The sequence below is a fragment of the Fusarium verticillioides genome, chromosome 11, assembly GCF_000149555.1.
Source record: "Fusarium verticillioides 7600 chromosome 11, whole genome shotgun sequence".
Taxonomy (NCBI): Eukaryota; Fungi; Ascomycota; class Sordariomycetes; order Hypocreales; family Nectriaceae; genus Fusarium; species Fusarium verticillioides.
The window spans coordinates 1-14,064 of record NC_031685.1 but is presented as its reverse complement, the minus strand read 5'-3'; the positions used below and the strand labels follow the sequence as shown (position 1 = coordinate 14,064).

The 14,064-nt window shown below is 42.3% G+C and overlaps 6 protein-coding genes across 7 annotated transcripts; 3 read left to right on the top strand and 3 right to left on the bottom strand.

Annotated features, from left to right (window-relative positions):
- Nucleotides 1-34: 34 nt before the first annotated feature.
- Nucleotides 35-1,256, top strand: FVEG_12819 (hypothetical protein; the record flags this gene model as incomplete). The annotated part of the gene is made up of 2 exons (XM_018902194.1): nt 35-202; nt 258-1,256. 2 exons carry the CDS (start codon nt 35-37, stop codon nt 1,155-1,157), a joined length of 1,068 nt encoding a protein of 355 aa, XP_018760854.1. The 3' UTR covers nt 1,158-1,256.
- FVEG_12818 (hypothetical protein) lies at nt 1,196-3,256 on the bottom strand. The gene is made up of 2 exons (XM_018902193.1): nt 2,875-3,256; nt 1,196-2,811 (listed from the first exon to the last, which is right to left on the bottom strand). Exons 1-2 carry the CDS (start codon nt 3,130-3,132, stop codon nt 1,360-1,362), a joined length of 1,710 nt encoding a protein of 569 aa, XP_018760853.1. The 5' UTR covers nt 3,133-3,256; the 3' UTR covers nt 1,196-1,359.
- A 237-nt stretch (nt 3,257-3,493) lies between these two features.
- FVEG_12817 (hypothetical protein) lies at nt 3,494-5,233 on the top strand (the record flags this gene model as incomplete). Its single annotated transcript, XM_018902192.1, has 3 exons — nt 3,494-3,510; nt 3,563-3,688; nt 3,772-5,233. 3 exons carry the CDS (start codon nt 3,494-3,496, stop codon nt 5,231-5,233), a joined length of 1,605 nt encoding a protein of 534 aa, XP_018760852.1.
- Nucleotides 5,234-5,823: 590 nt separating this feature from the next.
- Nucleotides 5,824-7,118, top strand: FVEG_17354 (hypothetical protein; the record flags this gene model as incomplete). Its single annotated transcript, XM_018906608.1, has 1 exon — nt 5,824-7,118. One exon carries the CDS (start codon nt 5,824-5,826, stop codon nt 6,904-6,906), a length of 1,083 nt encoding a protein of 360 aa, XP_018760851.1. The 3' UTR covers nt 6,907-7,118.
- Nucleotides 5,922-9,735, bottom strand: FVEG_12816 (hypothetical protein). Of its 2 annotated transcripts, XM_018902190.1 has the most exons (4): nt 8,973-9,735; nt 8,497-8,918; nt 7,324-8,444; nt 5,922-7,272 (listed from the first exon to the last, which is right to left on the bottom strand). In XM_018902190.1, the coding sequence occupies exons 1-4, from the start codon at nt 9,410-9,412 to the stop codon at nt 7,183-7,185; spliced, it is 2,073 nt and encodes a 690-aa protein (XP_018760849.1). In that variant the 5' UTR covers nt 9,413-9,735; the 3' UTR covers nt 5,922-7,182. The 2 variants fall into 2 exon arrangements, with proteins under 2 accessions (XP_018760849.1, XP_018760850.1); XM_018902191.1 differs by having other exon boundaries at nt 8,497-9,735.
- Nucleotides 9,736-9,760: 25 nt separating this feature from the next.
- Nucleotides 9,761-11,015, bottom strand: FVEG_17353 (hypothetical protein; the record flags this gene model as incomplete). Its single annotated transcript, XM_018906607.1, has 2 exons — nt 9,761-10,114; nt 10,824-11,015. The coding sequence occupies 2 exons, from the start codon at nt 11,013-11,015 to the stop codon at nt 9,761-9,763; spliced, it is 546 nt and encodes a 181-aa protein (XP_018760848.1).
- Between the last annotated feature and the right edge of the window lie 3,049 nt (nt 11,016-14,064).

Sequence of the window (14,064 nt, the reverse complement as noted above, 5' to 3'; positions counted from 1 at the left end):
ACTTCTCATCTCCATACCCCCACAATAGCCCATCATGGCAAGGCAGTGGATTCTCAACGACCAACAGGGCTTTGAGACGTCGCTCAAGTATGAGACCAATGTGCCCCTCCCGTCCAAAGATGAGTTAGGCCCACATGATGTTCTAGTCAAACTCCATGCAGCCAGTCTCAACTACAGAGATCTCGTCATTGCTGCATCAGCTGTAAGTACCTAGATGCCCAAAGTAATTGACGGGGCCTCCAACTGACAGAGTTTAGCAATTCGGTCTCATCACCCCACCAATGGTCCCTTTATGTGACGGAACAGGCTCAGTCGAAGCTGTTGGCTCTTCTGTCAAAGACTACAAACCTGGCGATCGAGTCATCACTTTCCCTGCACCAGACGTGGTGGTAGAGAGAGGCAGTGATGCTGATGTTAACATGTCAGATGTACCGGCAATGCTCGGCTTGGGGACCAAAGGAACGCTTCGTACCCATGGAGTATTCTCGGAAGGCGCTCTTGTTCATGCGCCAGAGTCTCTCGATTGGCTTCAGGCTGCCACTCTCCCCGTCACCTGGATCACAGCATGGAACGCTCTCTCGGAACTAGGCAAAGACCAAACTGGACCACACACCTGGATTCTGGTTCAGGGAACTGGAGGCGTCAGTGTAGCAACCCTGCAACTCGCATCGTCCTTTGGGCTCTCCGTCGTGGCAACTACTTCATCTCAAGAGAAGGCAGATAGGTTGAAAAGGCTTGGTGCAACTCACGTTGTCAACTATCGTGAGAACACCACTGCCTGGGGCAAAGAGGCACGATCTTTGACACCTAATGGGGTGGGTTTCGATATGGTCGTAGATATCGGCGGCAACGAGACACTCAAGCAGTCCCTCGAGGCAGTACGTCCTTATGGGTCTATCCAAGTCGTTGGTGCTGTTGCGCAAGACACCGAGGTCGTTCCCATGATGGGGGCTCTTATGTTCACGTGCACTGTTCGTGGATTCCTTATGGATAGCCAGAATCAGTACAGGGATCTTGTGCGATACATCGACGATAAGAAGCTCAAGCCTGTATTTGATGACACGGTATTTGAGCTGGCAGATGCCAAGGAGGCCTATAGGAGGCTAAAGAAGCAGAAGCACTTCGCCAAGGTCGTCATCCGCATCGACCATGACTAGAACTTCAGCTGGGAGAACGAGTAGGAGCTTTCAGAAAGTCAGGTTCAGAATGCTTTGGAATTACAATTATTTATCTACAACTATGTCTATTATCTTTGAATCATATGAGAGTTGTTGTTCCCCAAGTGGTCATTATCGGGATGTAAGGATACTGGCTTCGTCTCTTCAGTGGCTGATTATTAGATGGTAGTTGGCCCATGTCCTAGTCTTCGAAACGCTGATTGCCACGGTCTTGGCTATTGAGGTCAATTTCCTCAAGAAACATTGAAGTCAGCAGTCCCAAAGCACCCAAGCCTGCCATTGTGTAGAAAATAGTGCGGAAACATTCGAGGTAGATTCTTAGTACTTCATTAAGCGTTGTCTGAGAAATGCTCAAGGACCCGAGTTCTTTGATGAAAGCAACGGCCTTGGATGCGTCCTCCAAAGGTACTAGAGGCCCCCCAAGTTGTAACGAGCTTGAGGCGATAGTCTTTCCAAAAACAGTGTTGAATATTGCAGAGGCGATGGTCAAACCGATCAAACCTCCAAACATACGAATCGTGAGAAATTGCCCGATCGCAACGCCTGTATCATCGACATTCTTGACGCTGGCTTGCATCGGTAGAAGATTGAGTCGAAGAAGAGCAACACCTGTGCCCCATAGTATAGGAAGTCCATAGAGCATCGATGAAGGCGAACTGAGATTTAGGAATGCCAGAATCCCAGTGCCCAGAGCCAGCAAGGCCCATGAGAGCCTCAGTAGCCATGTATAGCCTCCAAATAATGGTACCATCATCATAGATATCACTGCGATAAACACACTGATGATAGACGTTGGCAACAGGAAGACAGCTGACTTGATCGGCGTTTCCAGATACACAGCTTGATAAATCAGAGGCAGATACTGAAGTAGCGAAACAAGGATGGCTCCATGAATGAACCCTCCGAGCAATGTCATGTTGGCGGTGATGGAATGGAACAGCCGATGAGGCATGATTGGTGCTGCAGGCTTCGCCTCGTAAAAGACGAAAGCGACAAGCACCAAGACACCCAGAATCATTGGAACCAAGGTCTCCCATGCGGCCCATGGAAACAAGGAGCCAGCCCAACTTAGCGGCAACACAAAGACAGTAATACCAGAGACAACGAGACCCATTCCAATCCAGTCAAGGCGTTCGATGTTTCTTGCAAGTGATGCGTCCATCGTGACAGGCCGTAACTTGAGAAAGAAGAACACCAATAGTGTTCCAAACCCAAGAATGGGGAGATTGATCCATCCGATCCATCGCCAAGTAGCATACGTAGAGAACAATGCTCCAACAGATGGCCCAAGAATGTTGCCCACTGCATTTGGGATACCCATTAAACCCAGATATTTTGATCGTTCCTCGAGTGTTGTCATGTCAGCGAGGATGACCTGAATAAGAACATCGATGCCACCGCCGCCAAAACCCTGGAGCACACGGCCCACGATTATCGTCTTCATGTTCTGAGCAACAGCAAAGGCAATTGATCCGATGAAGAATAGTCCAATGCAGACGTAGAGTGGTGGTTTTCGGCCGAATGCGTCTGATATGCTTGCCCACACCGGTTGCATCACAAGGCCGCATAGTGTATAAGATAGATTGGCCCAGAAAGACTCCAGACTCGAGCCTTTGAGATCATTGGCTATTGTCTAGTACAAATATCAGTATAAAAGCGATTGCGAGAGTCGTACGAGAGATGAAGAAGATCTTACCGGTAAAGCAATACCAAGTGCGGTTGCATCTACTTGGAAAACGAAAAGTGTAGCAGACAAACCTATAAAGGCCAATTTGAAGGCCACAGACTTTTTCTGCTTTGGCTGCCTGCCTTCATCAACTTGCAACGCTTCCGCATCTTTCGATGATGAATTTTCCTTGGCGTTTTTTACTGTCTCAAGTTCAATGCCACGATTTTGCTGCACTGGAGTTGCAGAGATCTCCGGGTTGCTTATTCTGGCGTCTGGCCGTTCCATCTCGAGCCCTTCACCGTATTACTCGAGCCATATCCAGTATTTTTGCCCGGGAAACAACACTGATACCGGTGCGATTGCAAGAAGTGTCACGTGTTGTGATGAGGCCTCCTTGAACCACTGCAAGGGGTTTAGCTGAGAATCCGAAGGATCGAGGGATCCATAATATCCGGCTAAAACGGAATGAAGCAATTGATAAGTGAAATCTTTCGAGGAACCTAGGATAGGTATTCATACACTAGTCCCAGCTCACGCTGAGATCAATCGCACTGCCACCGTGAGAGACTCATAATTTTTTCTTATGTTCATCTTATGCATATTGCATCTGAAATTCTCTACTTCTCCAAGCGTCGGGCGCTAGCAAATGGCAGGGTATGACAGGTAAACACCCCAGTCGCTTTGTTCGCTAGTGCTTACGGCTCATTTCCTACAGTTCCGCCGAGTGTCCAAGTCGGGGAACCACGAAACACCGAACAATGGCCTCGCGAGATGCACTGGCTGTTCAGAAGAGAACAAGAAGCAGTGTTCCAAGGAGGAGGACAGGCTGCCAAACATGCCGGTCAGTATACTTATCATTTTCTCCTACCGTTCATTTTCACAGTTGAGAAGAAAAGGAGAGACGAGTAATTAACATCCTGGCAGTAAAAGAAGGATAAAGTGTGATGAGAGTAAGCCGAGTTGCGCGAAATGCCTTCGATCTGGATGGAAATGTGACTACGATGCTGCATCGGCCTCTTCCGAGAGTGAAACCAGCCCAGCTACGACCTCAGGATCATCAGCTCTCTTGCCCATCGCCAGCTACTCCATTCCATTCAAGATCCCCGGAAGCCAGAAAGACCGGAGACTGCTCCACTACTTCTGTGTCCAAGGTTCAGAGGATATCTCAGGGTTTCTGGCATCGGACTTCTGGTCTCAAACTGTGCTCCAGGCTGGACACGAAGATCTAGTGGTGCGGCAGGCCCTGGTTGCAATGAGCTCACTCCACCTAGACTACATATCGTCAAGTCCTGACAGAGCATCGGCAGCGAGTCCCGAAACCTTGAGTCTGTACGGCAAAGCTCTACGATCCCTAGGGAAGCGGATAGCTCAGCCTTCAGATGGCGCTACAAGGACTGCTTTGGTCTGCTGCATTTTGTTCTATTGCTGCGAAAGCACCATCGGTGACCGCAATGCCGCACTCCAACATCTCAGCAACGGCCTTAAGCTCTTGGCATCTGCTCAACGTGAAAAGGTCGCCGACGGGTCCAAGGACATCGAGAGCATGACCACTATTTTCGAACGCCTAGACATGCAAGCCAGCTTCTTCGAAGACGACCGAATACCAATCCTTGTGTCACCAGAGTATAAATGTGAAGAGCCAGATCATGACCCAATGCCGCCGCATAAAGACTTCCTGGGGCTTCAAGACGCTCAGCAGCGACTGGTTAAACTTCAAGCATGGTTGTATCATTTTGTCAACAAGAACTCCGAATTCTATCAGGAGGCGAAGGAGTCCCTGAGCTTGGACATCTTGGAAGAGAGGTCTTCTTTGGAACAGGGTTACAATGCCTGGATCGAAGGCATCAACGAATTCGAGAACAGAGATCGCCACGATGACCAAACCTTGCACGGTATTCGAACACTTCTGGTTCACTTCCACGTTTGCCAAATGATATTGCAATCAAAGTTCCCTCAAGATCACAGCGTGTTTGGTGCTTCGCCTAATCCAACCGCTCATCACATACTCGATCTGGCTGAGACCTTGCTCGAGCATACCATACAGGTCAACGCCTCTCCTAGTGCTACTAGGACCCCGCGGCGCAATTTCTCGCTGGAAACTGGAGTTGTAGCTCCATTGTTCGCACTGGCAATCAAATGCTCAGACGATTCAGTGGCTACAAGAGCTGCTCAAATGCTTGCCTCATCATACCGAAGGGAAGGTCTATACGATGCTCAGACCATGACGCGTATCATTAATGAACTGAAAAGATCACGAGAGAGTGCCATGCAGATCAAAGAGCAGAATGGAGGTTCGATCGAAGATGTGATTCCACTAGAATACCATATACCTGATCAGTATGACGGCGGTGGGATAGACAAGCTTCTTTGGTCTATGAGTCTTTGAGACCATTCATTTCGGGGGCCTCTCATAAATGGAAACGCGGATTTAGATACTAGCGACTGAAGTGTGCTGATGATTTCTTACCGCTTCATTGTCCTATTTGGTAGTAATCGCAATTGGCTTCCTTGCTGTACGGCGTGGCAAGATGGTCGTAAGCCCTAGTACGAAACGAGCGTATTCCGTTTTCTCGTGAGGCAGAAACTTATTCCTGCCTTACATGGAGAGTCATGGATTTACAACAGCATCTCACTCGAATATTAATGATTCTGGTTCGCCTCTGGCTGTGGGTGAGATGCATGGTCCAATAAGGAGGGTTGTCGTGAAGGACCAAAGCTGACTGAAGAGGCAGACACGTCTGGAGTCACCCAACAACTGGTATCAGCCCAAAGGCGGGGAAAGCCTTGATGATTCCCCTTGTGGCTTATGCACAGCCGAGAAACGGTCACATAATAAATGGATGGCGGGCCCAATATAAGATCGCTAAGCGCTTTCACCTACAGTTTATCTGAGACTCACTTGCGGATCGAATACCTCAAAGTTCATTTCGCGTAACCTTGATCATCAAGCATTACTCGTTGTTGAAATCGATCGTAATGGCGACTAGCCCGGTCATCGGAGAGGATGGAGACGCAACTATTGACGCCTGTACATACCACAGGAGCGAATTCGACAGGGTCCTGATACGGACAAATGAGCGAAAGACCGATGCACCATTTCTGCTGTCTACACCGGGCAGCGTCTCATCGTCAGACCTCGGTATCTTGAGCCGACTGCCAGAGGAATTAACTCTCATGATACTTCAAGAACTTGACATTCTCTCTTATCTGCGTTTTCGACGCGTCAACAACCGTGCACGCAGCATAACGACAGCATCGCGCGAGTACAAAACTGTGGTCAAGCATGGACTTCAGGGACTGAAACCGCTGCTAAAGGCAGAGCTAGGCCATGCTTTTACCATTTCCCATTTCTATCGGGCGCTCGTAAGCAACAAGTGTGAGCTCTGTGGAAAGTTTGCAACATTCCTATATCTTATTACTTGCCAGCGATGCTGCTTTACCTGCCTGCAAATCTCTGTCGACCTGCACGTTCTCCCTATCCCAATACCCAAGGTGTTCGCGAATGCAGTGCACAGCTCAAGCAAAGAGATTGAAAAGATTTGTGGACCTAAAATACGAGTGGTCTACGGCAAATACTCTCTGCAGCCGTGGCCTAGCGTCAAAAGACCCAGATACCTCGTACAAGCCAAGCCTGTCGTCGAAAAGCTCAGATCTCTTGATCCTTCTCGAGTGATTCCAACGTCGGTACTATCGCACCAACCGCAAGATCAATCTCACGACGAAATAAGACATGACTTTTGCTACCGGTATATGGCTGCTACGGCGTTTCCGTGGTATGATTTGAGTCATGAACGGGCGGAAACAGGGATGAATTGCAAAGGATGTCAGTTTCGCGTTGAAGAGTATGAACGCACGATCAGAGGTCTTGACCCTCCTTGGGGCTTTAATGATAGGGATCGGGTGTACTCGCGGGAGGAGTTCTTGTGCCATTTCAGATCGTGTGCGCATGCCCAGGAAGTATGGGCTGACACACAAGTGAACCGACGGGCGCCAGAATCGGACTTCACTCTCCAGGGCGGGATTTTGCTTCGTTATGAACCCAGACATGAACTTCATTGACTTCAAATATGACTAACCGCGAGGGTCTCCGGGACTGCTTCTAGGACTTGCCCCATCATTCTTGATATCTGTTCAAGTATTGCAGTGGGCTAGCCATTCCATAGCAACGGCCACATAACCGGTTAAATAGTTTACTAGTTCGAACCCGAGGTTCCAGTTCTCCAAACATACTGATTGAGATCCAACACATGCATCAAACATTACAACTACCAAGTACTGCCGCGAGCTTATGTCCTGAGCTACATGCGTGGCTTCATCCATTATATACACAAATATTCAGGCGTTCTTGAGTGCCTCGTGGATCTCGCTCTTATATCTGGCATTAATAGCCCGCCGATCAAGCTTTTGAGTAGCAGTGACAAGGCCCTGTGTAGTCAAGTCAGCAACATTCACGTGTCGGAATATGGGTGAGCCTACACTTGCTGGAGTCCACTCCTCTGGTGTTATCACTATGCCAGCAACAATTTCGGCACTCGATAGACCCCCTCGTTTCCCAGCTGCTTGCAGATCTTTGAGAAAAATCTCTTGAATCCGAGGATCACTGTGCATGCTATGTTCATCAATATCCATCTCACGAGCCATGTTGCTAAGAGAGGCCTCGTTGGGCATCACGACAGCAATAGGTCGGGAGTGATCAGAGTCGGCATAAACCATGACATTCATGATGCCCTGCACACCCCGATATATCGCCTCCAGCTTCTCTAGGGCAACATACTCGCCACTGAGTAACTTGACCAGGTTCTTGATGCGGTCGATCACGCGAAGATGGCCGTCGGTATCGAACTCGCCGACATCTCCGGTTTTGAACCAACCATCTTCAGTAAAGCTTGTCTTGGTTTCTTCCTCATTCTCATAGTATCCTAGCATAACGGCCCCGCCCTTGATCAAGATCTCACCTTGCGGTATCTGCGTATCGGCAGAGTAGCCGAATTCGGGGACAGATACCAACTTGACCTCGATGGATCCCGGAATTGTACCTATCGAGTGCAGGGTGAACTCAAGGGGTGATCCTAATGATCCGTTTGCACAGCTCTCAGTAAGACCATAACCCGTGAACATGGGAGCAAGAACGAGGGACAGGAAGTGTTTGGTCGACAGAGAGATGGCGCTTCCACCGTTGAAAAGGAACCGGATTCTACCACCAGTCATCTCTCGAACCTTGCCAAAAACGATGCTATCAAGCAAACAAGCACCAGGTAGGTTGTGCTTAACCATGAAGCTCTTGTATGCAAAGGCACGCCAGAACAAGGTCCGCAGAAGCACGCTTGCGTTGAGTCGACTCATGACACCTTTTCTGATACTCTCGTACACTTGTGGAACACCGGGCATGATTGTAGGGGCCAGTTCACGCATATCTCCAACGCAATTTCTCATAGACGTATCGGACAGGGTCCGTGGATTACCGTAGCCAATGGCGCCACCAAAATAGTACCCGAGATTTTCGAGAGCCATTTCCAAGACATGGGCAAGTGGAAGATATGCGAGCAAGATGTCGTTATGAGTGACACAGTCGGATACGCAGGTGTAAAGACCGGCAACTAGAATTTACATTAGTACCGAGCATCGAGAAGAAAAAGGAGGCCATCTTACTGCCTGCAATGAGATTGCAGTGCGCAATGCGCACGCCCTTAGGAACGCCCCCAGATCCTGAAGTGTACATAACACAATACAGGTCATCGGGTTCAGGATAAACAGGATCTACCATTTCGCTCTGGCCAGCCTCGCAAAGGTCATCGAAGCTCATCACTTTGATCTTTGGATGTGAGGTCTTGAACTCTTCCAGGAGTTCCGACCCGCCGAAGATGGATGCTTCATTCACGATCAAAGTGTGAACCTTTGACTTTTTGAGAGGCTCTGAAGCAGTTTTGAGCAGATGTGGGTCGATATACATGACCTCAGCTTGGGTTTGGACGAGACTGTGTTCAAGGCCACCCGATCCGAGAGAGTCGTAAGCTGTGATGATTGACATGGATTGGGTAGCACAAGCATGCGACATAGCGATCCATTGCGCACTAAGTAGACTTGGTCAGACTAGAACCAAGACGCCTTGTAGATGATTTCCATACCTCGTAGACCCGAACAGAAATACTTTGTCACCTCGTCCCAGTCCCAACGTTCGTAGGCCTGAGCCGACTTCAAGACAGTGCTTTTCATACTGCTTGTACGTCAAGAAAGAATAGCCTGATAGCTCAAAGTATGTCCATTCCTTTTCCACCTTCTCCATCTTGCCGTCTACTTTCTTGTCAAACTGATATGTTCCTTTGTGGAGCTGAATCAGCTTTCTAGAACCAACAGCATTGCTATCGGGAAACAGTCGTGCGCTGCGGCGAATTATGTCGAAAACAGTGCAAACATCTTCTGATGGGCGTTCAATCAGGCCATCGCGAGCCCTTGGGTGTCGTCGGGGAACAGTTTCCTCCGCTTTCTTCTCGTATCCGGGCGATTCTATGGTGAAAGGTGGTTTGAACACCTGATATAAAGGCGTGATGCCTGAGGTATGCGCCATTCTATCGTAGTGCTACTAGAAGGATGCAGGTACAAAAGGCGTTATTGGAGATGATTGCAGAAGTCTGACAAGCCTTCAGTGTCGGGAGGCGAATATGTCGCAAGACGTGAGGCCTGAGAACGTTGACGTTGGGATCGTTGGCTCCATAAAGGCAACTCACAGTCATCAGCACCCAACAAAATTATCCCCGAACATTTTGTTGGCGGCTTATCCCTGCGCCTGATCCTGTCTTGCTCTCCACTCTGACGTGGGACCTCTGGCCAACCTGCAACGCGTGGTCAATGCTGTTGTCGCTCATCGACGCTTAAGTCTTCATTGCTTGCTGTGAGTGTCATACATGTGACATGGCTAAGCCAGGTTAGGTGCCACGTCTGACGCGCTGACACAGTCAACCATCCACGCAACCATGTGCGTGACGGATCGGGTCACAGCACCCAGCGATGCAAAAATAAGCTGACTGGCGGCTGTTTGGATCACTGAACTCCTTCGACCATGATTCGTTGCCAGTATCTTCAAGTTATCCTGTTGGTTCTGCTTATTGACAAGAAGTGGCTGCAAAGTATGGGCAAGCCGGAAGATGCCGATATGGCTAGTAGTCGTTGTCTCAAAAGGGCATAAGTAAGCATAAAAGCGGCTATGATGACATCTAGATCCAATGGGTTCAGGCTGCTGGACGGCTATATTATGCGTGAGTTGTTCCATCTGACATAATCTGTCAGCCACGTACATTTAGTACGCAATCCTTTGATCCTCATTCTGGCCGCTCTCAACAACGATTACTCGGCCCTTGGGCAAACGGGACAGTAAACCTAAAGCCAAAGTGTGGGAAATTATCCTTTGTGTTCAAAACCTTTATGACTCAGTCAGTGTAGAAGCTTTATCTGACTGAAAGCCTACTCCTGATTACGACCGAATCTCTAACAAGCTTTTCCCCCCAACGCCACTTTAGAGTCAGTCATCAGAACATCTAGCTTTTCAGCCAAAAGCAAGATCTTAGGCGATAGTGAGGGCGACGAGTATTTTGCCCGTATGTGTTTGTTGGTGTCCTTTACCTTTGTGGCCTGGAGTCTAAAGCCTCTTTTAAAACCTTAAGCTTACCGCAATGGGAAATCATCACTAACTTAGGGCAATTTGAGCTCGGCCAACTGTTTAGTCCCTGTAAATATATGAAACCCTCAGGCAAGCTTAACTCAAAAGATTTCTTAACAGCCTGCCCATGAGTGCATTTATTTCTATGGCCTAAAACCATCGACTGCATACGGGTTTTCCATCGTAGATCATGATGTCTCAACCGCTGCCTTGAGATCATCGCGCCATCTTTGAAACGAATCACGGAAGCGATCGTAAATCGTATACTTATGATAAAGGCCGCGAGCCCACCATATGTCTCCCAGCTGATATACTCTGTTACCTTCTCACCACTCGTCGGGTCGACAGTCTCTATAAACTCGTGAATTCGCTCGTTGTGGCTCAAGAAGAAAGGCATGGCGATGTATCGCCAGGCGACCCGATATCCTAGCCTTCCATCATCAGCCTCAAAGCGCTCTACTCTGTCAACAGTTTCGGCCGCTGTGTTTGTCTGCTTCTTCGAGTTCTTGCTCATATGGACATCAACTGTGAAATCTACCCCTGCATGGAGGTGGCCAGGGCGAGAAATAAGTTGATGTAGGTCCGAGTCATTTGTAGTCTGATTAGTGATCGGGGGCCTTTTGTGACGGTCCCGTGAGGGGTGAGGGCGTTCCAGTATGGCCAGGCATTGGTATGGATCAACTTCTCAAGGCATTTTAGTGCTGAGGCATTGTGTGACGGTTGGGGTTTCTAAACAGGTAAACTAGTCTGTACTAGGTTTATGTTTGCAGAATATATAGGGCGTTATACTAAATACATTAGGTTATTATATCTCTTAATCGTTAATAGTATATATAAGGCTTATTAAGGTAAAGAAATGTTATTAATAGCTAATAAGCTAAGTTCTATCTAATGCTAAATAAATATATATATACTAGTATTTATTAGTAGTAATTAGTAAGGTTATTGTAGGATTAGTAGTAATCTAGATAGATTAGTACTAATTATATTTAATTATTTATAATTGTAGAGGCTTAGCGCTAATTGTCTTTAGTAGGAGCGGCACTGATTAGTGAAAAATATAAAGTATATATAGAGGTCCTATAAGGTTGTAATAAAAAAACTTCTAAAGTTAGTATTTTTATATAATATATTTATAAATTTAAGGATTATATTATATTATATTTTTATTACTTTTATTATAGTTTTATATATAAGGCTAAAAATAAGAAATTAAATTACTATAGTAATTATATTAATATAAAAGTAATTTATAATAGTTTAAGTATTATAATATTTTATAAGTTTATTTATTATATTTTTATATTTTACTTATTAAGTTTTTTTAATTTTTTATAATATAAAGGAATATAAAAAATTAAAAAAAGATAAAAAGAAAGTAAAAAAGGCCCTAAAAGAGGCTATAGTATATTCAGCTTATATTTATAAGATAAAGTATTATTTTAAAAAATAAAGTAATAAATTATTTTCTTATAGTATATAGTCTTTAGAAAAGTAAAGTAGTTTTTTTATTAATTAAGTTAAGTTTTTAATTATCTTTAAAGCTTAATTTTAAGGAGCTTTAAATATAATTAATTAAAACCTTATATTTACTAATATTTTTTATTTTAATATTCGTAAAAGTTCTTTCAGAGTTATTAAGTATTAATAAGGTATTCTAATAGTTCTTATATATTTTTACTTTCTAGATAGTTTTCTTATTTTATTAAGTATTTTTATTGATTATTTTTTATATAAGTTTCTTTTAATTATTTTTACTTTATAAACTTCTAGTTCTAAGATTTCTTATAGCTTATTACTTATTTTAACTTATATTATATTTACTATTAATTTAAGTAATAAAATATAAAAAATTAAATAAAGCTTAACTTTTAGTAATAAGTCTAGTTTATAATTATTTCTTAAAATCTTTTATAATATTTTATAAAGTTTAATAAATTTATAGTTTAATTTATAACTTAATTAGTCTATTTTAATATTTTCTATAGCTAGGTAAATTATATCTTTTTTTAAAAAAGTTAGTTCTTTTAACTATTTTAAATTATAGTAGTTTTTTATATATTTTTTAATAAATTTAAGTTCTATTTTTATTTCTTTATATAAATTCTTAAAGTATAACAGTTAGGGTTTTCTAAACAGGTAAACTAGTCTATACTAGGTTTATATTTATAGAATATATAAAGCATTATACTAAGTATATTTATAACAGTTAGGTCAAACTATATTAAATTAAGCCACGCTTAGGTTTATTATTAGCAGATTATATAAGGCATAAACTAAGCATTATTAAAGTATTATATCTCTTAATAGTAGATTTAATATATATTAGGCTTAATTAATATAAAGAAGTCTTATTAATAGCTAGTAAGCTAGAATCTATAAAAATACTAAATAAGTATCTTTATATACTAGCTATAAAATATATTAATATACTAGGGTTTAAAGACTAAGATATTTAATATTAGTCCTAGATTATAATAGTAAATCCCTAGTCTAGGTATAATTAGTATTTTATTATAAACTAAGATAAAAGTTATTGGTCCCTTAATAATTAATAAGAAAATTATAAATAATATATAATATAACTACTAGGGTTATAATATAATCTTTCCCTTTTTCTAGGTCTTATCTTTAAGACTATATTTACTTATTTATCTATTAGTTTACTTTAGTATATATTAACTTAAATTTATATTCTTTTTCCTTAAATATCTTACTAATTATTATATTAGGTTATATCTCTAAAGCTAGATATACTAAAACCTCTAAATCTAGTTCTTTTATTTAATATATTTATACTTTTAGTAATTATATTATACTATATTCTTATTATTTCTATTATAGTCTTATTTATAAGGCTAATAAAAATCAAGTTAATTAATATAAAAATTATATTAAGGCTAAAGTAATTTATAATAGTTTTAGTATTATAACTTTTTATAAGTTTTTTACTTTATAATAATAAGTTTTTTTATTTAGCCTTATATTAATTTTTCTTTTAATTTTTAAAAATATAAAAGAGTATAAAAAGTTAAAAGAAAATAAGGCTAAGGTAAAGCAGGCTTTTAAGAAGGCTATAGCTTATCTTACTTAAGTATAAAAAATAAAATAGTATTTTAAAGAATAAGGTAATAAGTTATTTACTTATAATATATAGTTACTAAAGAAATAAAGTAGTTTTTTTATTAATAAGGCTAAATTATTAGTTATTTTTAAAGCTTAGTTTTATAAGGCTATTAATATTATTAACTAAAATTCTATATTTAGTAATATTCCTTATTTTAAGTCTAGTAAAATTTCTTTAGGAGTTATTAAGTATTAATAAGATATTTTAGTAGTTCTTATATATTTTTACTTTTTAAGTAGTTTTTTTATTTTATTAAGTATTTCTTTTAACTATTTTTTATATAAGTTTTTTTAATTACTTTTACTTTATAGACTTCTAGTTTTAAAATTTCTTATAGTTTATTATTTATTTTAACTTATATTATATTTACTACTAATTTAAGTAGTAATATATAAAAGATTAAATAGAGCCTAACTTTTAATAATAAGTCTAATTT